The sequence below is a fragment of the Chiloscyllium plagiosum genome, chromosome 7 (assembly GCF_004010195.1).
Source record: "Chiloscyllium plagiosum isolate BGI_BamShark_2017 chromosome 7, ASM401019v2, whole genome shotgun sequence".
NCBI classification, from domain to species: domain Eukaryota; kingdom Metazoa; phylum Chordata; class Chondrichthyes; order Orectolobiformes; family Hemiscylliidae; genus Chiloscyllium; species Chiloscyllium plagiosum.
The window spans coordinates 45,761,405-45,787,451 of record NC_057716.1 but is presented as its reverse complement, the minus strand read 5'-3'; the positions used below and the strand labels follow the sequence as shown (position 1 = coordinate 45,787,451).

Here is a 26,047-nt window from a genome sequence, read left to right as displayed (position 1 = left end):
AATGTTGGGGGAAAACTGTCTGGGGACAGTGGGGTGGCTCTGAAAACCACCCTTTGACCTTGTCTCTGACCCCTCAAATCCCCTATCCCAATGATACCCACCCTGCAGGAGTAAAAAGAAAAAGACCTGCCTTCTCGCTGTTGGATTCCCTGAAGACCACTGCAAGACTTTACTGCTGGACTTTCAGACACGGAAGCTGCCAGCCTTTGATTTCCGGCAGTTTCTGGGGTGAGGGTTCCACTGACAATGACTGTTGAGGCTGAATTACTCACTAATGCTCACCAGTCAACTCTTCAGCTGGTTCGCATGTGATTAGTTGAGATTTATCAGCATATGGGTAATTAGTTCATGGTCGCCCCACCCCCCAACTTTTAGTGTCAAGAAAGGGAAAGTCGCAGTCCAAGGAATGCATACATGTGTCAAGTAACAAGTGTTATCATTTTAAGCAAGCTGTTGGAATGTACAGGGTTAATTTTATTGTGTAGAATAATGGGAAACGTAAGAATTTGGTCTCGCAATGTTAAATAGCTTTTCTGTAGTAAAACGTTTTTAAGATGAAGCTCAATTTTTTTAAGTTGATGTTTTACTCATATCAGTTAGACAAATGTAATATCCATAGTTTTAAAACCGAATTGGTGAAATGTGCAAGAAAGTCACGTTGAATTAATAAATCGTTTATAAACAATTTTGTAAGACTAACAATATCATATCAGTATTAACTAGTATTGCAAAAAATTTAATTTGTTTCTCTCAACCAGTTGATACATTACATTCTTTTGAAAGACTGGTGGCTCATTTTTAAAATCCATGACCACGTGTTGTGATAAGAGTAGAAAGTCAGGAGTAAGTCATTACCTAGCCCATGTTATTTCCTCCACACTTCAACTAGTATTTCAAACTGCAGGAGCCTTTCTTTCATCAGCTTAAACTGCGAGTGAACAGTGGCAGCTTTCCAGGTGTACTTTGCAAATTGGGGTTTAAATGTGGAACACATCAAATTAAAATTCGATATTAATTATTTTGTCTTGCTGCAATTCCGAAAAGCTTAAAGCAGCAAGGGTAATCGTCTAATTCATTGTATGTGTCTCAGTGAGCTTAATCATTATGTCAGTTCCCTAATAAAAGGTTATTATAGAAACAAAGATCCCAATTTTACATATGGTAGGCATGGGAGAATTACAGAAACTGGTCTCTAAGGTAGATTTGAGCATTCTTGACAAATGACGCCCATGCTGTGATCAGATACTCAACAAGAAATCTCGTTATTAACTAGGCCTGTATTGTTAATTAGCACTTGGGCTTCAAATTTTAAATCTGGCTTGAGATATATAATTTATCAAAAGCCATAGCTTGCTGTCAGAATCCCATAATAAGTGTACATTATTGATGAATTGAGATTAAACTAAGATCGAAGAGAAATTGGGCTATAGGTTGAATTTTGAAAGGTCTGATTTCGATGTTTACAATGCTAATTTGGTATTTTGGAAAATAGCTGCAGTCCCTACATGATGAACAGCTGTGAATTTTCTTTTCAAAAAGACCGCCTTGTTTTGCCTATTCCTGCTGTCGTCCTTCTTTTTCTGCAATGGTCATCAATTTGCCTCTGAAATTGGGCTGACGTTCTGCATTGAACAGTTTGCTTTACAACTGTTTCCAGAGACAGGTGAAGCAAAAAACGTTACCCATCACAGTTTTGATTTCAAGCTTTTGAAGTTATTGAAAATATGTCACAAAATTAGGATTGCAATTATGGTCCCCAAAAATGACATCCATCTGTTCACAAAGTTGACTGTAAATAAGAGGCATGTACCTGGTGGGGTCCACTGCTTCCTCCAATGCCTGGTGAGTAAGTATTACTTTACTAACTTATCGCCCTCCGAAATGCCTTTCATGGAAATGCCTATTGTGTTAATGCTGAAGTCTCCCATTCACAGAATCATACAATACAGAATAGGCCCTTCGGCCCATCAAATCTGTACTTCCAAAAAGACTACCATCACTGGTCCCACTTTCCAACACTAGTCCCATAGCCTTGAATATTCTAACACTTCAGTGCCATTTTTGGAATATTGCGTGCAGTTCTGGTCTCCTTCCTATCAGAAGGATGTGGTGAAACTTGAAAGGTTTCAGAAAAGATTTACAAGGATGTTGCCAGTGTTGGAGGATTTAAGCTATAGGGAGAGGCTAAATAGGCTTGGGCTGTTTTCCCTGGAGAATCAGAGGCTGAGGTGTGACCTTCTAGAGGTTTATAAAAATATGAGGGGCATGGATAGGAGAAATAGAGATAAAAGATGCCCCTTATGTTTTCCTTGGGGTGCGGGAGTCCTGAACTCAAGAGCATAGATTTAGGGTGAGAGGGGAAAGCGATAAAAAAGACCTAAAGGTCTACTTTTTCACATAGAGGATGGTGTGTCTATGAACTGCCAGAGGAAGTAGTGGAGGCTGGTACAATTACAACATTTAATAGGCATCTGGATGGTATATGAACAGGAAGGGCTTAAAGAGATATGGGCCAAGTGCTGGCAAATGGATCTAGATAAGGTTAGGATATCTGGTCGGCATGGACGAGTTGGACCGAAGGGTCTGTTTCCGCGCTGTACATCTCTATGACTCCATGCTCATTCCAAGTACTTTTAAAACATTTGAGATTACCAACCACAACTATTCTCCCAAGCTGTGAATTTCCAGCTCCCACCCACTCTGGGTGAAAAAGGTTTTCCTCAAATCTACTCTAAACCTCCTGCCTTTCACTTTAAAATTATGCTATTGACCTTTCAACTAAGAAGAACAAACTTCTTTCTATTCACTCTGTCCGTGTTCCTCATAATCTTATACATCTCAATCAGATCCCCTCAACCTTCACTGAAGTTATCCAGCCTCTCTTCCTAGCTAAACCGCTCCATCTAGGCAACATCCTGATGAATCTCCTTTGCACCCCTTACAGGGCAATTGCACCCTTCTTACAGTGTGGTGACCAGAACTGCACATAGTACTCCAGCTGTGGCCTAACTAAAGTTATGTACTGCTTCAACAATTCACTGATCTTTGAATCTGTACCATGCCTGATAAGGGCAAGCTTACTGTATGTCTTCTAACTACTATATTAACTACCTGAAGGAGGGAAATAATGACATTAACCAGTCCACGGGGAAAGGGGTTCAAGAGGCATGTAGCTATCTTCCAGTGAGTGAAGGTAGGGCAGGAAATGTATTTGCATAACTTAAGAAACCATCCTTGTACATCTGCCACCTCCTGTAGGCAGGTCTGCAGCCTTAAAGCTTGGGATGCAGTGCTATGGGGCCTGATGATCACAGCAGTATCGCAGTGTCTTAATACCAGCTCCTTTCACAGATCAGTTGGAGTTTTGTGTAGCATCTCCCAATCAGAAGGCCACACTGTGTTTGTGAAATTACTCATGCCCTTTACAGAAAAGTAATTGTCCAGTTCACCATGGAGACGGAGAGTCAAGCTACCTGAGCTGTGGGGTTTGTAGCTATTGCTAGTTCCTTGAGGTTCAAGGGGTTATTGAGTACACCCATGTGGTGCTGCAACTCCCTGGCAGCCAGACTCCTGAACAGGAAGAGATTTCAATCCCTCAATGTCCAGTTACTTTGGAACCACAAGCAACAATTCCTGCAGGTGTGTGCCCACTATCCAGGGAGCTGCCATGTCACTTATATTCTGTATGACACCACTCCCGCCCTCCCCCCCCACCACATCACTTGTGAGTGACAAGGGGTACCCCCAGAAAAGATGGCAAATGACCCAGTGTGAAATTGTCAAACTGATGCTCTAAAGCTGCAATATCAATCCACCAGGACAATCATTGATCAGACTGTTGGTCCCTTGAAGATGTGGTTCCACTGCCTGAACCACTCAGAAGGAGCACACCATTAGTTACTGGGCAGGATCCCCAGTAGAGTCATTATTGGCTGTGACCTGCACGAACCCATCTCAATGATAGAAACCTTTGATTGCGAGGGACATACATCTCTCACGGAGAAGTAGTGGGCCTACACCAGGCTGATTGACTCAAGCAACACAAACATTGAACTATTGTGAAACTTGAAAAGGTTCAGAAAAGATTTACAAGGATGTTGCCAGAGTTGGAGGATTTCAGCTAAGGAAGAGATTGAGTAGGCTGGGGCTGTTTTACCTGGAGTGTCGAAAGCTGAGGGGTGATCTTATAGAGGTTTATAAAATCATGAGGGGCATGGATAGGATAAATAGACAAAGTCTTTTTCCTGGGGTGGGAGACTCCCGAAATAGAGGGCATAGGTTTAGGGTGAGAAAGGCAAGATATAAAAGAGACCTAAAGGGCAACTTTTTCACGCAGAGGGTGATACGTGTATGGAGTGAGCTGCCAGAGGAAGTGGTGGAGGCTAGTACAATTGCAACATTTAAAAGGCATCTGGATGGGTATATGAATAGGAAGGGTTTGGAAGGATATGGGCTGGGTGCTGGCAGGTGGGGCTAGATTAGGTTAGGATATCTCATCGGCATGGATGAGTTGTACCAAAGGGTCTGTTTCTGTGCTGTACATCTTTATGACTAGATGAAGCTTAGATTGCAGATTTCCAGAGGGTTTCCGACTCGCAGATGGGACCTGTGCATGCAAGTGTCGGTGCTAAGCAGTCTTTAAGCGGTGTTCAGCCCTGCAGCTGAAGAACATGTTCACGGAGCTCATTGCCTCTCAAGGTATTCCAGAAGGGAACACAAAACTGTTATTTACATAGAAGTGATTTACAAAATGTTCACATTCATGTACCCAAAGTGAATTCGATTTTCTTTCATCCCATGTTTCCTTGCACTACGTCTGGATGATCCCTTAGCAGCAGTGAGCTGCTGGAAGCCTGCTAACTGCTTTGTTAACATGCCACTGAAAGCTTTAGTGTTGTCCTTTTGTGACCCTGGACGTAGCCGCCCCCACTCTGCTTGTGGGTATCCCGCACAAGTGCACTCCGATCTGCTTGGGTTCCTGGCAGAGGTGAGTTGCTGGATTCTGAATGGACAATTCTTGGTTGCCTCCCTGTTGGTACACCATGGACATCTCGCAGCCCTTGATGGGATGTGGCAACTGGAGGGAAGGTTATTTGGCCCCCTTTCACAGAACCAATGGATGAAAGCACCTACAGCTCAAACGATGGAGTGCAAGTCTGAGTGCATATCTGACAGCTACTGAAGGTTGTGCTAAACCTTGCTGTCCATTGAGACAGCCATGTGGTGGCACACCAGAGACGCAGATCAGACAGGATATGAACAGACTCCTCTGCCCTTCACTTCAGCCTGTACAAGGTTTCTGGCACCTCTACAGCACGTTCCACTGCTTTCCTCTACATCTCCATTGATTCATTAATGACCGAATCTGGCTGGAAACTCCTCATCTGTGCTGGCCTCAGCATGAGCCTGATCTCTAGCAACCACCCAAGTTTCAGAGAGCTTGGCCATTTCTTTCTTCTCTGGCCTGTGTCAGTGCTATGCTCACCAGAATGTGACCCTCAACCTATTCTAGATAAACATTATTCACTAAGGTGGGATTCTCTGCTTTGGTGGATAGCATGCTGGCAGTGATTCCTTGGAGGGTCCCAGGTGCTCCCTCAGAAGTGGACTTTACGGAGCATGGAGAGAGGTTCAGGGGGAATGGGGATCTTCCTCATCCTCATTGGCTCTGTGGTTGTGATCCAGAAGCTGGAGGAAAAACCTTTAAAGGTGTGTTAATATTGGAATGAGCCACCTTACCAAAGTCTGCAATAGAACTTTGGTGCTTTACCTGCAGATGTGAGAAACTGTGTGGAACTTTCCTTACAAGATGGCTGGACATAGCTAATCTTCCCTTTTACATAGATCTGCTGCCCATACTTCTTGAATGTGAGAGGATTTGGAAGTTAGTGCCAAAATAGCAAATATGCTTGGAGGATCCAGTCAATGCAGGAATTCCACCATGCTAGGGAGTGGGGGATAGCCACTGGCAACTTCAAGCATTCTTGAAATGTGCAAAATGAGGGACAGGAGGTAAGATCCATGGATTGGCCAAGTGAGGTAAAGGTGTGGTAAGCTTTAAAGCCCAAAGTCAAGTTCTGAAAGAGAACTTGGCCCCAGGAAAATATGATAAACTTGAGAAAAGGGTAATGCATAGGGAGAGAGATCTAGCAGTAGTAATCCAGAATGCAACAGAAGGGTGTGCGGAGGTCATAATTTAATAAGAGCAAGGACTATGGAATGGATTCAGAATATCACGCAAAGTAGAAGCCCTAATGATTGAGAAGTTTTAGTGGCTCCAAACAAATTAGAGCATAAATTAATAAAGGATGTCGAACACAAAAATTGGAAATCTCTACAGTTTGGTGTATACATTGAGGTACTAGATAGGGAACAGCCAGCTTTCTCATACAATTGGCTGTGTACAGAAAAGTTGTTTCCTGATGGGACACATAGTGCTAAAGTCAAGAGTGTCTTGGATTTCAAAAAAGAATAAACTTGGTGATCAAGGTGTTATAGTGGCTTCCCCTACTGCAGGATGAGTGCTCCTGAAGACCTTAGTTCCTTTCGCAACATACTCCTGAAAATGAAAGCTAATCAAAGCTATATTTTTGCAGGGCGAAAAGTTTCAAACGAGAATATTATGAAACCACCTAAAAAGTAGGTGATACAGAGGGGAAGCTATGAAAATTAAACAAATGTCTTTATGGTTTGAATGATGTAGTGAGAATGCATGTCATCTTGCTGGAAGTAAGTTGCTTCAAGCAAATTCAGCAATGTTCCACTGCTACCACAAAAAGAAAATTACAGGCACCTATATGATGCACATCAGTGATTATCTGTGAGGAGGTTCGATAAAATTTGAGTGGTGTGATAGATCAAGCAACAAAAAAGAATCTAAGATTGGAAGTCAGCATTTATATACAAAGGGCTAAAAATTAACCAGAATGAGTGAAAAGTAATTTTGGATGAGCAGTCTTTTAAACTATTAATTACATTCTGATAAATCAGGGCAGGTCCTTGCAGAAAGATGATTTTCCAGGGAGGAATCAGACCAGTTGTGAAGTTTGAACAATCCATTGTGGGTTCAGACTAGGCCTGATAGAAGTTATGATGCATTGGAACTGAAACATGCTGTTATTGAGGAAGCCTTGAAAGTGAATAAAATGTTAAAGAAATGAATTTGTGAAAACACACTCAATTTTCAAGCCTTGTGTGACATAGAATAATAGGAAACAGGAGCAGGAGTAACCCATTTACCCCTTCAAAACTACTCTGCCATTCATGGCCAATCATCCGACCCAATAACTTGTTCCTGCTTTTTTGCCTCATCCTTTGATCCTTTTAGCATCAAGTGCGAGATACAATTCATTCTTGAAATCATACAATTTTTTGGCCTCAACTGCATTCTGTGGTAGTGAATTCCGTATACCCACCACAGTCTGGGTGAAGAAATTTATCCTCATCTCAGTCCTAAATGGTTTAGACGGTGAGCCCTAGTGCAGGAAATCTCGTCCACCACCACCCCCACACCCCCAAAAATTCCTGCATCAGCCACTGTCACCATGACCGTTGGGAACTCTCCCTACCTTTCTATATATGCTTTACCTAATACTATTAGAATTTTATAGATTTCAAAGAGATCCCTCCTCATTTTTCTGAACTCCAGCAAATATAATCCTAGGAGAAAGTGAGGACTGCAGATGCTGAGATTAGAGTTGAAAATGTGTTGCTGGAAAAGCGCAGCAGGTCAGGCAGCATCCAAGGAGCAGGAGAATCGATGTTTCGGGCATGAGCCCTTCTTCAGGAATCCTTCCTGAAGAAGGACTCATGCCCGAAACATCGATTCTCCTGCTCCTTGGATGCTGCCTGACCTGCTGCGCATTTCCAGCAACACATTTTCAGCAAATATAATCCTAGCTAATTCAACCTTCCCTTCAACGTCAGTCCTGCTATCTCAAGGTGACCGAGAGATATGAAGCTTATCTTTGCTCAGAGTTGTTTGAATGACTTTCACAGTTTTATTTCCCCTCTTTTGAAGATTTTATTTATATAAAGGGTGAACAGATTGAACTGGTTGTGGAACGGAGCAGTAAGATTGAGTAGCCAATAATTTCTCGGCAAGGTACTCAATAAATATTTTTCCTCTGTGTTTACTGTGGAGAAAGACATGAAGACTTAGGAACTTGGGGATGTTAGTGATCATACCTTGAGGACATTCAATATCACAGTAGAAAGGTGTTAGATGTATGAGAATTGGATGCAAGAGGCTAGAGAAGAAATTGTGGAGGCCCTGGCTGATATTTTTGCAACATCGTTAGCCACAGGTGAGGTCCTGAAAGATTGAAGGGTAGCGAGTGTTGTGCCCTTATTCAAAAAGGGCTGCAAAGAAATCCATGAGAATTGTAGACCGGTAAGCCTAACATCTGTGGTAGGTAAGTTCCTTGAGAAGATAATGAGATAAGATATACATGCATTTGGAAAGACAGGGGTTGATTAGGAGTAATCAGCATAGCTTTGTGAGTGGGAGATCATGCCTCACAAATTTGTTAGAGTTCTATGATGAAGTGATCAGGAAGGTTGACAAGGACAGGATGGTAGATATAGTCTATATGGATTTCAGTAAGGCCTTTGATAATGTTCCAAGTGGTCGGCTATTCTGGAAGATTAGATCACATGTAATCTAGGGAGAGCTGGCAGATCGGATACACAGTTGCCTTGATGGTAGAAAGCAGAGGGTAATAGTGGAAGGATGCTTGTCGGACTGGAGGCCTGTGAGTAGAGGAGTGTCTCAGGGGTTGGTGCTGGGCCCACTGCTGTTTGTTACCTATAATCAATAATTTGGATGAGAATGTCCAAGGCATGATTAGTAAGTTTGCCAATGACACCAAAAATAAGAGGTATCATGGACTGGGAGAAAGGTTATCAGAAATTGAACAGGATCTTGATTAGCTGGGGTAGTGAGCCAAGAAATGGCAAATGGAGTTTAATATAGAAAAGTGTGAAGTCTTGCGTTTTGGAAAGTCAAATCAAGATAAGAGTTTTATGTTGAATAGTGGGGCCTTAAGGAGTGTAGCGCAGTTCAGGTGCACGGTTCTCTGAAAGTAGAGTCACAGGTAGACAGGGCAGTGAAGAAACCTTATCAGTTAGGGCATTAAGTATAGAAGTTTGGAAGTTATATTGCAGTTATACAGGACATTAGTGAGGCCACACTTGGAATATCGTGTTCTGTTTTGGTTACCTCGCTATAGGAGGGATATTATTAAGCTGGAAAGAGTGCAGAAGAAATTTACAAGGATGCTGCCAGGACTCAACAGTCTGAGTTATAGGGAGAGGTTGGATAAGCCATGAGTTTTTTTTCTTTTGAGCCTAGAAAACTGAGGGGGGATCTGATGGAGGTGTATAAGATTATGAGGGGCATGTATAGGATGAATACACTCAGTTTTATTCCCCAGTGTTGGGGAATCAAGGACTAGAGGGCATCAGTTTAAAGTTAGAGGGGAAAGAATAAAAGGGAATCTGAGGGACAATTTTTTTTTTACACAGGGTGGTGTGCATATTGAATGAGCTGCCAGCAGAAGCAGTTGAGGTGGGTACATTAACAACATTTAAAAGGCATTTGGATAAATACATGGATAGGAAAGGATTAGAAGGAAATGGATCAAATGCAGAAAAATGTGGTTAGAGTGGATAGACATTTTGGTCAGTATGAACCAGTTTGGGCCAAAGGGCCAGTCTCCGTGCTGTCAGACTCTATGACAAAGAAAGGTGTCTTGGTTACTGTCTCACCAACTTGCTTAGGTCCAAACTGACATTAGTGAGATGAAGTATAATATTGAGAAGTATGAGGCTGGTTGCAGCTGTCATAAGAATAGTAAACAAAACATTTTTAGAAGGCTTGAAATTTGTCGATTTTCTGATGGACTTGGATATACCCATTCAAGGTTCACAGAAAGTAAACATGTAAGTGTACAGTAAACAGGAATGCAAATGCACATTGGCTTTTATTGCAAAGGAATTTGAGTACAGCGATAATGAAGTCTTGCTACAGTTGTACAGTGTTTGACTGAGAACATACCCAGAAATGCGGTTTTAAATACACTCTCCATATATTAGGAAGGATATATTCTGTTGGAGTTGAGAGTGTGGTGCTGGAAAAGCACAGCAGGTCAGGCAGCAGCCGAGGAGCAGGAGAATTGACGTTTCAGGCAAAAGCCCTTCATCAGAAATGTTGGAGGCAAAGCAGCGCTGGTTCACTAGATTGATTCTGAGGTTAATGATTTGTCCTGTGATGAGAGGCTCAATAAATTGGGTTTATATTCTTAGAGTTCAGAAGAATGAGAGGTGATCCCATTGAAAAATACAAGGTTCTGACAGGATAGGCATTGGCAGGTTATTTGCCTGTCTGTGCTATGCATTCTAAATTCACCAATCTCAAGACAAATAGGCAATAGTTTGGGAATGGGGTGATGAGAAATTTATTCACTTAAAGTGATGTAAATTTCTGGATTTCTCTGTGCCAGGGAGTTGTAAATGTGCCACTATATTTAAAGCAGAGAGGCAGATTCTTGATCCAATGAACTGAAGGATGGGGGTGGGGGGGAGGCAGGCAAGAAAGTGAATTCAAGTCTAAAATCAGCTACGATCATATTGAATGGCAGAGCAGGCTTAAAGGACCCATTTCGTCTACTACTACTCCTTATTTCTTTCTTTTGCTAAATTCAAAAACAAAATAAAAATGTAAAACAGACCATTTTGACACACCTTCTAAATATAATTTTATATGGTATGAGAAAAAAATAACCAGTAGGACTGCACTGTTGACTGACGTAAGTGTGTATTTGTCATTATTCGCAATAACCCATAGGGGTCTCTGATGCATCACAGAATGGCCCTTTATCCATTTATGATGTTTGATAATTATATCCTAATTTTATTTGAACCACTCTTGAGGTTGGGGGTTTCATCAGTTATAAAAAGCAAACAGTTATCCTGTTTTTCATTCTTCAACCTAGACCAAACATTAGTCTTATTTGTTGTAAGTTTATCTGTGAAAATGGTGACATCCCATATGTCCAAGACCCCTGTTGTCCAAACATAGTGCGTGACAGTGTACCGATTTAGCTCTAGCGGCTTCTGAATTTTAATGATGTTGGAGATATTGCATGTCCTTCAGCTTGTTAAACTGACATGACCACTCCATAAATCAAAATACCTGTGTATCATAAAATCAATACAAAAATGCAAACTCAGCGTAAACCCTTAACTATCTTTCTCTCTTGCAAGAATCTTACAATTTAAACTTGAGATGAAAACAGATCAGATGGTTGTGCAAAATCAAAATATATTTTAATTTACATTGAGATAAAAACATAAAAATTCAGAGTCAAACCTCAACAAAAAAGATGACAGTAGGTTAAATTTTGGTCTTTGCTTTTACGGTCCAGTTTTCTACAACTCTAGTTTAAACTTCTTTATTTTTGTCCTCCAGCAAAAAAGCAGGGAAGCTTAAACAGTCAATAAATGTTAATCCAGTTAGAACTCTTGCACGCAGCTTGTGGGTATTTTGAAACTTGTTTTGTTTCATCTTGCCTTGAAAGTGGTGATCCCCAGAGTCAGTAAGTAAAGCTAGAGACCTCCCACAGACTTGTAATAAGATCTTTCAAGTTTAACCCTTATTTGTAGATGCAGTAAAAACCTTAACATGAAAAGTGACCAGCAACAAATAAGATGTAGGTATTTTGTGATTTGTGGCCAGGTCTTCACAATCAGTAATCATACAGCTATTTTTCTTGTTTACATTCCTGAACCTATTCAGATTTCTAACTGATGCTGCACGCCGTGAGCGTGAGCAGATGAGAAAAAGACATCAGGCCAAGTTAACACCAGCCCTTTCCAGTCCTGTGGGAAGGGGCGGCACACCTGCATCACCTCACCCTGGTAACGGAAGCTCTGCTTTTCCAGGGACACCACCAGTTACACCATCCTCTTCAGCCTGCAGTGGAACACCAACAGGTTGGTACTTCTAAACAAAGCAAAACTACATCAGCCTTTTAGAGCCAGATTTTGATAATTATATCAATAATAAATTTACATAAACATTGTATAAATATACATTTTAAAATAGACTTATACAAGATATCCATGGGCTAAGTAGGTAGAACTTATTTAATGAATTAATATTGAAAATCAGCAAAACCTCTGTACAATTCAAAACACATTGTTGAGTCCCTTACATTGCTGGATCTTATGAGCAGATAAGGTACTATGCAGCTATAAATGTAGATTTATTTATTTTGGCAAAGTAATTTGAACTGAGTATCCTGTCTTGCTTGTAATGGAATCTTTGGAATGCTGGTAGAATTGTGGTGGTTAGGTAAACTTTGATTTTAATATAATCTAGTGGGAATTACTGGTTTGACCATGCGCTTTTCTAGTCATGAAAGCAGAAAAGGAAATGAGCTATAATTTGCATATATCGAGTTCTTTTAACATAAATCTCCCAAGGCATTTTACAGAGATTGGAGAAAGATTGTAGGAGACCAAAGCTTTGGTGAAAGTGGGTTTTAAGAGGAACCTCTAACAGGTGGAGGTGAAAAGAATTCAGGAGAATGAAATCTAGGAACGCGGAAGGTTGGCCGCTGTTGGATTGAAAGGAGTGAATAACAAAACTGGAGTCATGAACGAAGAGTTCAAAGAGGTTTATTTTAAGTACTGCAGAAGAGATGAAGCTAAGGAGGACAAGACCATAGATTTAAGGTCAAGAATTTTAGATTTGCTGGGGACATTAGTGGGGATGAAATGTTGAAAAGGAAGTTTAGCTGCTGAACTGAGCCAAGAAAATAAATGAGTATTGAATTAGATTGAAAGTTTTTTGAAAAAAATCATACTTTATTAGGGCAGCAAGATCACAACTATGATATCATATATTATATATAAATAATATTTTAAGCCATGAACTTGCATTGGATCCACTGTTAATCTTTGAAAATGGAAGTTCTACCACAGCTGAGCTACGTTGGAGGTTTATGCAATTTTCATTAAATGCATGCAGGTCATCCATATATGGAAATGATTAATTCTTAGTTTTACTAAACATGCAATACAATAAGAGTCCATCAGCTTTTTTGCAATTCTTAGGTATGTGGTAGACATTCTATAGGATTTATGCAGTCATTACAATCATTCCAGTTCCTATTTTCCATTGTATATTTTTGGCACATGAGAAAAACACTTAATACCAGATATCTTCTTTGCAATATTCCGGTTATTAAACTCCCAAGTCATAAGCTTTAGGTAGAATCAAATACTAATTTGGACTCCATTCCTCCTTCTTCAGAAATTAGCTTACAACGAATGTGTAACTAGCTATTTGAAGAAAGTAACATAAACCTAAGTTATTCACTGTTCAAGTAAAGTATTCAGATTCTCAGCATGCTATGCAGATTACAGAGTGTCTTCCTTGATTGATTGCAGCAGCTAAAATATGAAAGTAACATTTTAAGACACTTATTTCATATAATTTGATCATTTAAAACAGACCATTTTATTCAGCATGAAGTTATGCTTGAAGTGTTTTTCTCATGGAAGGTGCACTGTGTGGGGCAGATAGGAGCCATGGGGATGACCTGGTGCTGGTTTTTAGTAGTTTCATAAAGAGGTAATATGATCGTTATGTTGAAAGCTGCAGCCACAGTTACTTGCACGCAAAGCTGTGCATGAGGTACTGTAGGGTCTAACATGTTCTGAATAGTGCTCTTTCCAATGCAAAAACTATGTGGCTTCTAACTGAATATAGTGCGTTTAATGAATCAATTATTTTTCAAAAAGTATTTTGGGAAAGATACGTTGGTTAAAAATGTAGTATCAACACAACTTGTTAATGTAACTGGGTCATGATTTATTTAAAAATCTGTATTGCTGGAAAGAAATCTTTCTTGTATTCAATATTTAGGTTTTGCCAGACACATTGAAACCAAAAGACCAGACTCGCAGTTTCATGTACGATTCATGGCATGCATCTTGTTGCACAGCTGTGCATCACATTAGAGAAGGCAAATTAACATTTGAATGTCTTCTGAAGTGGATGCTAATTGCAGACTGTTAATTACTGTCATTAGGTAGGCTGCTAAGAGGTGCAACAAAGCATCAGACTCATGATCTTGTTGTTTGAAAATGATCTCCATCTAATAAAAAACATGTCACTTGCAGAAATTGTAAATGCAAAATTTGCTGATGCAGTTGAAAATTTCGCCATCAGTAGCCTTCTTGTGATGGATGCATTCTTGACACTGATTCAGTGTTTAGAGACTGAAAATAATGAGTATCAATGTTCTATCATCAGAATATGCAAAGCTGAAATAGATTCTGTGTGTCTTTTAATTAAAGGAAATGTTAGCAGACTCTTTGCACAGCTATGTGATTAAATCTGACGATTCCGATCTGTAGCTGGTGTCTGAATAAGACTGTGCTTGGCTTTCAAAAACACTTTAACGACAGCGTACATAAATTTTAAGTTGAAAATGGACTATTTACACCAATAATATTTCCAGAATGCATTATAAAATTAAATGTGTAGTTTTCATAGTTTTCTTGTTTTCAGGATACCTTTCTGTATATAAGAAGACTTTCAGTTGTAATTTTTAGTTTACAAGTTGTTACTGAGGTTCTAAATTTTCATGTAGTGAAACATGAGGTAACATTCGATACAGATTGCCTGACTGTTAATATCTTATAAAATGTGAGTAAGTAGATTGAAGTTTTCCAAGTGAAGAATTGTGTGCTTTCTTTGCTCACTTTGTATCTTTGTGCTCCATGTTAACTTTTTGGAGCAGTAGCTGTTTTTCAGTTTAAACTGAAAAGTGCTCTTTTCCATTTGTACTTTGTTCCTTGCCTTCGCTTCCCTCTTTCTTGCACATTATTGTAGCTTTCTCTTTTCTGTGTGTGGTGCTTGTTGAACTGTTTATTCTTGCTTCAGTTGCTTGGTTAGTGTGCTGCTAGTTGAAATGATTCATGGCCCTGACAGATGTCTGGTACAGCTGGATGTGTCCTTGATCATCCCAAAAGTCTGGACAGCACTGTCATTCACCATTGCCCAAATTATCTTTGTATTGACTGTGGAACCCTCTGTGACAGAACTGTAATGGCTAATTACCCAGGATGCCTTTGGCAGTTCAAAACACAAGTGTGTTAGCTATGTGGCTATTGAATGTCTTACATTTATAATAATTTCACAGGGCAGGGGAAGTGGACAAGAGTCTTCATTTAAAGCAATTCTTCTAAATATGGATTTTTATTTATTAAAAAAAGCTAACCTCATCCCTATTTATTTTCTTTCCTGAATCTTTAGGCAGTGAATTAGATGAAGAAGAAATTGAATGTGAAGATTCTGACAGTGATGAATCATGGACAACAGAAAGTGCTATCAGCTCTGAGACTATTCTAAGTTCAATGTGCTTGAATGGGGATGATGAGAAGCCATTTGCTTGCCCTGTGCCTGGCTGTAAAAAGAGGTACAAGGTATGTATTGTGTCCAGCAAACAAGCTGTCCTTGAAAATGCCAATAAAAATGCTCTTAAAAGGTGACACCTTTCTATTTACACTGTTCTGCAATGCATAACAGAAACTAAGATCAGAGATTTCATTTTTCACAACTTTTCAAATTAACAAGCTTTTGCTCCGTGTTCCTATGAATCATAAATGTGTATTAGAGTGAGGTTTTGGAGAGGGAATAGAGGGTACAAAATCCCATTCTGACTGTTAGTGAAGATGATGAGTTCCCTGGAGGCCAGGCAAACCATAGTGGGAACAGCTTTTCACACAAAGAATACAGTAATTTGCCACATCCTGTCCAGGTCCTGTTTGAATGTCAGTCCTGTCTTAATTACCAGTATAACAAAGCTATTCTATGTTATTCTGAAATCTTTCTGGCTCCACGTCTGATGCACGAGAGCCGTCCAGCTGAATTGCTCAAACATCATTATTGAAAGAACAAGCAGACTCAGTAGATTAATAGTCTTTGGAATGCCTGGTACAATGGAGGAACAACAAATAAAGGGTAATGGTTTAGACGGAAGCCTAAACCAGACCCTCTGTAGGGGATAATGCAAGGCAAATTTGCTGGTTTTGAAGAGCTGCTATTTATGTGACTGAGGAGGAAGTAGTGGTATGGAGCGAAGCTTAACTATTTTAGCAGATTTTTGCATTAAGCTCAAATTTGACTCTGGTGGACTGGATTAGAACATGCTGAATTGATAAATATTTAAATACATTGAGAATTTTTACTTTACAATATTTCAAAAAGCTAACTTTTGGCTTTTAATTCTGATTTATGTCTTAACTAAAATAGAAATTTAGACACGTATGACTTCAGTTTGTTACCACTGTATCAGTATAAACATTTTGAGGATTCCATGTAATATTAAAAAGCAATCTATCAATAATTTCCATGTTAATAACCCATTCTTTGAGTCCACAGTTATTTTTCTTCTGTTTAATGGTATCTATCATTCATGTGATTAAATGTCATAATTGGGCACTCATTTTAACTAGTGCTGCTAATGTCAGTCTGAAATTTAGTTTTATAACCAACAGGTTGAAAATATGTCTAGCATTATGAAAGGTGCAGATATTTATAATACTACAGAAATTTCCACTGCAGGAAAGTCATTTACCTCTTATGTTGCTGTTGATTGGCATCTAAAACAATGATTCATTGCAATAGAGACTCCTCTTTAATATTGAAAATTAATTTCTTCAACAGGATTTTATTTTGGAAACAGTGAAGTGATTATTATTATTAAATTATTATCCTGACAACAACTAAATTAACTTAAACTTAGATGCAACTCTTTCAAAAGGTGCAAATCTTACCTACTTACATATTGTTACCAAAGTTGGTCTGCTTTGTGTGTTTATCTTTTCATTTTCCCCAAATTTTCTTTGCTGCCTTGCTTTGTTAATGACCTTGATTTCTTAGTAAACATTGGACTACATTTCCCAGAAAGTGTATTTATATATGTTGTACATATATACATTGGTCACTTGAAATGTGGATAGATGTTTACCATGATATAACCATTCGGAATTGTGATATTTTGATATTGTGCAGCAGCCTTTCAATTATGTTGTGGAAGGATTGCAGCATCAGAATGTGAACTGGCTTTTGCAGAGATGAACAATATCAACATGAATAAACATTTCTTATCAATTTACTTCCACATATAACCCAAAGGCAACTGGAACCTAATATGGAACAGAATCTAATTATACTTATTTGCAGCTCAGTACCATCTCCTTATGTATTTCAGTCCAGTTGTGGTGAAGGAACAATCACTTTTTTGTAAGTTGTTAACATATAAAACATCTTAATGTCTTGAAGTTCAACTGTGACCATTATTGTACAATTGAGCCCTTGATTTTAACCCCAACAGTTTGATTTTATTTCTATGTATATTTTGTGATGAGAAAATTCAAGTCCATTTACTGCAAATTTCACTGGTTTCCTATCCATTTTATAAATATGTACATTTGTCGGAAGGAAATCAAAACCACTACAGTTTTTCATTAATTTCTTAATTGGAATACCTTTTTGACAGCAGAGAAACCTAATCCTTTCGTCTGGTTCCTGGACAATGTAATTGTTAAGAGGTGCTTAGAATTCCAAGTATTTTATGGTAGTTGGAGGCAGAACTGAGCCCACCCACAACTACAGTTAGATCTATTAAAACCCTGTATTGCAGAGTTGACAGGATTACTGCTTGTTAAATATACTAAACACAAAGCATACCTGGGGAGGAAAGGAAAAGAGTGAAAGAGTAAGAAATCTACCCATGGAATAAGAGTAAATGAAAATTAGAAGACAAAACCACTTACCTTGAAATGACATGTAAGGATCACATTTTAATATAATTGCCTTTTCTATTATGTATGTCTAACATTTTTTCCTGCAACTTTAGTTGCCTGTGAGACTAGTAATGATTGGTACAATGTGTAGTGGGAAGGGTAATAGAGAAGTTGTATTTTTATAAATTGATATAATTTTGCAATGGGAAATTAAGGATTGCCAATGTCTATTTTGAAACCTTGATGGTGCAGATGCATAGTGAGGTGGACTGTTATGGAAATATTATTAAAATGCATTAACTAACTTTTACACCAATGCAATAATTTTCATTCAGTTGCTTTTGTGAACTTTATCATGCTTTGTGAATTAGTAGTATTTCTAATTGAGTTGGTTAATCATAATGTTTAGGACTTCATTAATCTTTTATTGTGCTAGAATCATGAAGAATATTAGTTAGTGGAAATTGTTCTTTTCCTATTTACCATTATATTTAAATTTTACTTTAAAAATGTTTGAAATACTGATATTTCGAAGATATAGCCATATAAATTTAACACAAACTCTGATTGTGAGACTCAGTCAAGCTGATGTTTATGTTGCACATACAAGGTAAATGTATCATTATTAAATCTCTTGCTGATATTATAAGCTAATAATCTCCAATTTAGAGCAGTTGAAGTTTATTATCTGTTAGTGTTTGACTTGTTTAATACCAAAAAAACCAAAGTTAGGATACAAGCCAAATTGGGATTCCTAACAGATATTTAACTAAATTCTGTTAATATGTATGTATTGCAATATCTGAACAGATTTTCACGATGACTCTAACTATGCTTCATTTCTGTTAGAATGTTAATGGAATCAAGTATCATGCCAAGAATGGCCATCGTACTCAGAGCCGTGTCCGGAAGCCTTTCAAGTGTCGCTGTGGGAAAAGCTACAAAACTGCTCATGGGCTTCGTCACCACACTATTACCTTTCATCCACCAGTGTCAGTTGATATACTTAGAAAGATGCAATTGTGAGACATTATACCTGACTGACCTTAAAAATGCAGGCTAGATGTTCTAACAGGAGTGAGTAGGAATTTTTTTTCCTCAGGATTTACTGCTACAAGTCTTGGGGAGTAAAAAGATTCCTTAATATTTGTTTTCAAGTGAATTACTTCTGCATGAAATGAACATTTTAGCTAAAACAAAATGTGTTCCCATAACGGCATAAGATGCTGCTACAAATTAGGTACAGTGTTTTAAATTTTAATTTTGAATTCCACGGAAAATACTTTAAATGATTTCAGTGCTTCTAAAAGCACTTTTTCTTTAATACTTTACAATATGCAATTTTAGGTCATAACTTAAAATTGTCTACAGAATAGTTTTATTTTTTTATTCTATCTCAAACTTTTTTGAAAACTGTCATCAGTTGTGTACTAAGGTGCTGCTACACTTTAAACCTAGGTGTTCCAAACTTACAGATCCAAATAAAGGCAAACTAAATTTTCCACTGTAATTTGTAGATTAGCAGCCGATTTTGGTGGGTTAGGTGTGGGTGTTGACGGGAGTTTTCTACCTGACCCATTTGACATATACCACTAGGTTGAGTGCTGTGTTATGTTGGATTATCATGTTTTTTGGGAAGAAGAGGATGGAGTGTGGGAACAATCTTTTCTCACGTGTACTAAAGATACTTTATATCAATCTATTCACAAGTAGCATTGGCAGTTGTTACATAGTTTTTCAAATTCCTCTACCCTTGATTTGAAGAAAAAATACTGAATTTCAAACAGCAACCTAAATTTGGAACATAGATATAGATAGAATCAGGTGGTGTCAGAATCTATAACTGGGAGTTAAATTTACTTGATCTGGTAATCTGATGCAGAACATCATTGTTGGTAGTTTTTGTCATGAAATTAGAGAAGGAATCACCACACTAGTTATGTAGTAAATAAAGAAGTATAGAACTATATGTAGTAATCATTGTTCACAGCTTAGAAAATACTTAATTTCTTGAGGCATATGTGATCTTTAGTTTTCTAAATCAGTATGTGTGTTTAATTAAAGAAGTATGTACCATATGGCTCTACATAAGGTTAGTCGGTTTGCAGCTAAATAACGTACAGTTGCATTTTAAAAATTCTGTTGTCAGCAAGTTAAGCTACGATAATTTAGTTAGTATTTTTGGAAGCCTGCCTAATACATAATACTGACCCAGTTCTGTTTTTATAATTCAGTATTACAATACTGTGCAGTTTGGGAGGCTTCATGATTCTATTTCCATGGATTAGAAAATAGAGGTGCCCTGATTTAGCTTATAAAATTGTAATATGCTCCTATTACTTTACGTTTCCTCTTTAAAATAAAAGGACTAACCCATAACCGTTCAGATTGCCCCAGTCCTAATGTGGCATTCTTTATTACATTGTTTGCAAGCTTTGATACTTTATGATTACGCTTAAAATTTGGTCACTATTAAGATTTTGTAGTGGCATTGAAAAAAAATCAAAAGAAACCTTAACATTCCCAAACGCTTTGTGCTGTAGCTGCTATAGACACTGTAGATACTATAGGATGAAATCTGATCTGAATATGTGTTTCCTATTTGTTGTTTTCTATCCCCTCCACCCCATATTTCAAATGGTTTACAAATGAGAAAAGCTGAGCAGTTTGGATTGAAGGCTTTTACAGATGCAATCAATGTAGCTTTGTTAGTAAGTGTGGACCCACTATTATGCTGTCAATGGAATTCACTACTCCTGCAAAGTAACTAAAACAGCCCTTCTGACATTTGGCAAAACTCACCCATAGAGGGTAGCAGAGGTCAAAAGACAGCCAAAGCTGAGGTCTAAAGCTGCCTTCCTGAATACATTCTTCTGCAACTATTGTTACATGAACCAGAATATCCAATCCTCTATCTTTTCTAAACAAGCTAGGTAAACCTAAAACCTAGGTAAGTGATAAATATTGTTAAACTCAAAGCATTGTTTCCCATGCTTGTCTGTTGAGAAAGATCAACAACAATTTGTCAATTTTAATCAAAATGTGAATGATATAATGCTTTAAAAATTGAAACCCCATAGCATAAATGCATGTATTAGAAGTGAAATCATTCTATAATAACATGAACATTGACTTTGAATATTTTAATTCATTGTTAATTACTGGTTTGGGAAGTTCTTATTTGAATGAACTTAGTTTAGATCTGTGATTCTAATCACTGCTAAGATGTCTTTTTTCACCTTGAAAAATGCTGTTCTTTAATAAAAGCTAGATAGATACTAGGGGGAGAGATGCAGTCATGTGAAACTCTATCGTTGCACAAAAGCCTTATTAATACAGTAAATTTTTAAAATGTACATCTCTTTGACATTTACATTGCATCCACTTTTTATTTCTAATTCAACTCATTGAAAAATCTCCATTTTAATTCTGATCCCAAAATACAACTGAGGTCTTCACAGGGATAAAATGAGAAGAAATAACCTGAATTATAAAATATGCATATTAGATATTGAGCAACAGATAGCCAAATGGTATTGAAAAAGCATTGCATCAAGTTGTGAAATGTACCTTGAATTCACCCCTTAGGAAAAAGCCTTCTCAATTAATATTCTAAAATATTCTGAACCTAGTGAGTTTGACAATAGAGCACAATTTTTCTCTGAATTTCTAGGAATATGCTTTTTGGTGAGAGGTGGGGGAGCAAAAAAAAAGAGACAAATTGAATTATGAATCTTAAGAAATCGGCTTTTTTAATAAAATGGAAATAATTTATCAGAAGGTTTAAAGAATTAATTTTCTGAGGTTACATCTCCAGTTCTTAAGGACAGTATTTGGATTGATGGCAATATAAATTCATTGGAAATAGGTAAGAACTTGTTCTGTGGAGGCTGGGAAAAATGTTCTTTCTTGCTGTTTTTAAAAAACTTTCTAGCCATATGACAGATTTTTAGTAATTGAACAGTTGTCATAATGTATTAATTACGGGAAGATAACCTTGGTTTATGCAATAAAAACAGAACATGTCGGATGTACTTAAGTCCGGCAGTATTAGTCAAGAGGGAAACAGAATTATCATTTCACATTAATGACCTTTCCTCAGACCACATATTTATAGAGTTAGGTGTATTCAGTTTTGTTTAGAAAAAGCATGGAAATAATTATGTTTAATTGAGATACTGGTGTACTTTTACGTTTCTAATATGTGTCAAGCAAATTCATGATCTTTAAGTATTTGAAAGTATTTTGCAGTTTTCAAAATGTTTTCATTTAATTGGATATTCACCAATTGCTCATGCACAGATAGAAAAAATATAGAAAGACATTGAATATTTATTTGCAGTTAAAACTGAGTTAAATGTACTGGGGTGTGGTGGTTATGTGCAAAAATAGTAAGTGCAAGACCTGAGTTAATAATAGAATGAGAGTTCAAATCCCACCATTGCAATTTGAAGAAAAAATTATTTGGTTTTCATGTAAATTTGGAGAAAATGTTTTTATTTGTTCAGGGAATATCAGTGACACTGATGAGGCCAGGAGTTATTGCCCATGCCTAATTGTCCAAGTATTATTGCATTGTTGAAAGTGATGAAGCTGTTAGGTTGTCTTGTCCTATCTGGCCTAAATGTGACTCCAGTCCCACATCAAAATGATTAACTATTAATGAAATCTGATATTTTGCAAGCTGTTACAAAGAATGATTAAAGCTCCGTATTTGTAGAAGATTATGGAGAGCATGGACCAGGTGGATAGGAAGCACCTGTTCATCTAGTTGATGGGTCAGTAGCAAGGGGCATCATTTTAAGGTGAAAGGCTTGAGATTTAGAGGGTATTTGAGGAAAGGTTTTTTCACCCAAAGGATGGAAATCTGGAATGCACAGCATGGGAGGGCAATAGAGGCAAGAAACCTCACAATCTTTAAAAAATACGAGGATGAGTACTCGAAATAATATTCAAGATTATGGGACAGGTGCTGGAAAATGGGATTAGTGTAGTGAGGTAGGTGCAGACCCGATGAACCGAAGGGCCTCTTCTGTGCTGTATGATTTGACGTTTTGTGTCTGATGAACACTTTGAATTACTTGCATCATAGTCACTGACAATAGATATCCCATCATCATCTCAGGGCAACTAATGATGAGCAGTAAATCCCGGCTTTTCCTCATATTCCAAGAAAGAATTATGGAAAGAAGTGCTACTTAATATTCTAAAGATTGACTTAAGAGACTTCTTATATTTGAGAAAGATTTTGCAACTTTAAAGCTACTCTTATTTATTCATTTCTGTAATGATTTAAAGTGATTTCCAAGTTTAGCTGTAGTGCAATGTATCTAGTCCAAAGGCAGTCCATAACCAAACTACAAATATGAAAAATAATGTTTTGCTGCTACCTAAATTTCGCAATTTTTGGTGGATGGTTACCAACTATTAATGGGGTGATTTGGTTTCCTTTACTAGATCCATCCATTTATAAAGATTAATGAATAATCTGAATTTAATGTGAATAAATAACACTCAATTCTTTCAGTTTTATTTTGTGTAATATGATCAACTAGTCAATATACAGCTGTCCATTCCTGTGTTTTCTCTAATGGCCAAACTGAAGTGTGGCACAGGGGAATCAGGACTGAACAGCCTTTAGAGTCAGTGAGTTGGGGTGAATTTCCATGGGTGTTCTTCCGATTGAAAAGCCATAGGTAGTCAGGGTAAAATTGGACAATCAAGAGAATTTTTATAGAAATTCACCCCGTAGTATAATAGTGAGATTCCTCTTTCTGTTATCAAGATCTTGAACTTAATTTTACTGTGTCAATTGACAGGCAATGACAGCAAATAAGAATGATCTAACCGTCCAAATCTGCCCTGTCTCGAGTATATTTACTGCAGCAGCACCTGTCATCACGCAGTTGACCATGACATCCTGCTCAGGCAGAAATAGATTACACACACGCTATACTCACTGAGATGGGATAAAAGAGTAGAGCACGCCTCGATGATATGAGCCAGTTCTACACCAAATTTTCCAATAATTTTCCAATAACCAATTGGGGAGGTGAATTTACAAATCTTGTGCTGACATTGAGAAATCAATTCAATATTTAAAAGGCTAGAATACTATACTAGACTATACTGTTCCATTTTTAATCTCTGGTGCACAAACAAATAGCAAAGAAATTGCTCCCTTAAGGCATTTCTTGTAGTAAAATTGATGAGAATAGTTGTCATTTCTGCTTCATTTTGGTATTAAAATGGAAACAGTTATGTATATTTCTGTACCAATGCCGATTTAAAATGAAATTAGACTTGCAGCAAATTTTAGTCAAATTTTTAATGACTTAAACACTGGAATCATTTGAAAACAACTTACAATAACAACTTTCATTTCCTGCATATTACTAAATGTGTCATTCCAAGAATGATTTGGAGATGCCGGTGTTGGACTGGGGTATACAAAGTTAAAAATCACACAACACCAGGTTATAGTCCAACAGGTTTAATTAGAAGCACACTAGCTTTCGGAGCGACGCTCCTTCATCAGGTGATGGTATTCAAACAGATGAAAGACTTAACAATCAATTTTTCAATGTATAATTTCAGTTACATCACACTGTAAATTTTTGCTATAAATTCTGTGTGCTAGGATTGAACCCTCCACTGTCACCTGATGAAGGAGCATCGCTCTGAAAGCTAGTGTGCTTTTAATTAAACCTGCTGGACTATAACCTGGTGTTGTGTGATTTTTAACCTCATTCCAAGAATGCTGTTAAGTATCCCTGATGCAAAGGCATCCTGATCTGCAAGCATAAGGAGCAAAAAGAAACATTTTATTTAGTGATGACCCTCTACCGTCTGTCCAACTCTATTTTGAACTTATTAATATCGATAATTTGTTTTAATTTTGTATAGTTTCAAATATTTATTTTTATCACGTGGGTAGCACACTGCTTTTTGGATTAAATCTAGTCTGGTGATCAAATGAAGCTTTCTTTTTATACAAGCTATAAAAATCCTATATGAAATTTGATTGCAAAAATAAATCCAGTTTCTAGTTGATGTGGGTCCACAGCAAAAAAAACTGCCATTTTAGTGCCAATTTGTGCCAAATTTTGACTGATCTCATTCAGAGGCGATTAAGGGTATTGGCATCAAAGCAGTGTTATACTGCAGTTGGACAGAACAGAGATATTCACTCTGCAACTGACCCATGTTGTACTTAACCTGACAATTGATGCTGACACCAAGTGCCAAAAGCGTAAATATGATCCATTCCATACCTTAAGGAAAAAGAACAAATTCAATACATTGATCAGAATGCTGCTTCTTTTTTTCTTTCATGCTTTTCAAGAATATAATCTTTGTGGTCAAAACTTTATAAATTGTTTATTCTGAAGTTCTGTGTAAACATTATTATTCAATGAACAAGAAATGGTTGAATAGTGTAAGTGTTTTTGAATTCCTTGTTCCAGTCTGGATATTGCAAGTTGAACTTTAGAGATTGCCTAAGACTCTAACTTTGGATGCTGATTTTAGTGTGACTCTCTGTTTAAGGTATTTTCTTCCCCTTTCAACCTCTCCAAAGCAGGAGGCACTGAAAAATTATTTCTTTGGTATTAATTCACAAAAAGGTCCTTGCAACCATTACCAAATCTTGAATTACACTGACAATTCTTGATGTGTAGGCATTTGATGGACAAGTTTGCATTGTGCAGTTGTTTAAAAGATTTTTTTTAGTTTTAAAATATATTTGAACAGTGAGGTTAACTCCATATTTCTCTCAATTCAATGATATTGGATTGCTGAATCAACAAGCAGAAAACCCTCAAATCTGATTCTTCAGACCCATATAATCCACTCATCCTGAGAGTAAATTCTTCCAATGTCGTTAGTAGTCTTTGTTAAATAAACTGAAGTATCAATTTCATTTTCAATAGTTTCATATCTTGAAATGTTAGTTTGCATATTAAATGAATCAGGTTTATTTGGTCTCTGTAAAATCTTAGATATTGCTAATGGTAGTTTCTGTTTTGTTTGTCTTTTATTAATTGGCATTCAAAAGTCCTTTATTTCATAGATTTTTTTTAAAGAATTGCTAAATTCTGTCAGTGCAAATTGTCAATCTGTAAATAACTTACATGCTGACATAATTGTGATCTGCACAGACTATAATAATTGATTCAGCAATGTTGTTTAACATCATAAAACTCGGCCCTGAACTGCCTTGAAT

The 26,047-nt window shown here is 37.4% G+C and overlaps 1 protein-coding gene across 1 annotated transcript in view; it reads left to right on the top strand.

The window, feature by feature from the left end:
• LOC122551539 (juxtaposed with another zinc finger protein 1-like) overlaps positions 1-24,304 on the top strand; it is a 113,361-nt gene extending 89,057 nt beyond the window's left edge. Inside the window, exons 3-5 of the mRNA XM_043693564.1 lie at positions 11,798-11,994; positions 15,329-15,498; positions 18,673-24,304. Coding sequence (XP_043549499.1) covers positions 11,798-11,994; positions 15,329-15,498; positions 18,673-18,849 — 544 coding nt within the window. The 3' untranslated portion in view covers positions 18,850-24,304. The remainder of the gene's footprint in view (positions 1-11,797; positions 11,995-15,328; positions 15,499-18,672) is intronic.
• Positions 24,305-26,047: the final 1,743 nt, after the last annotated feature.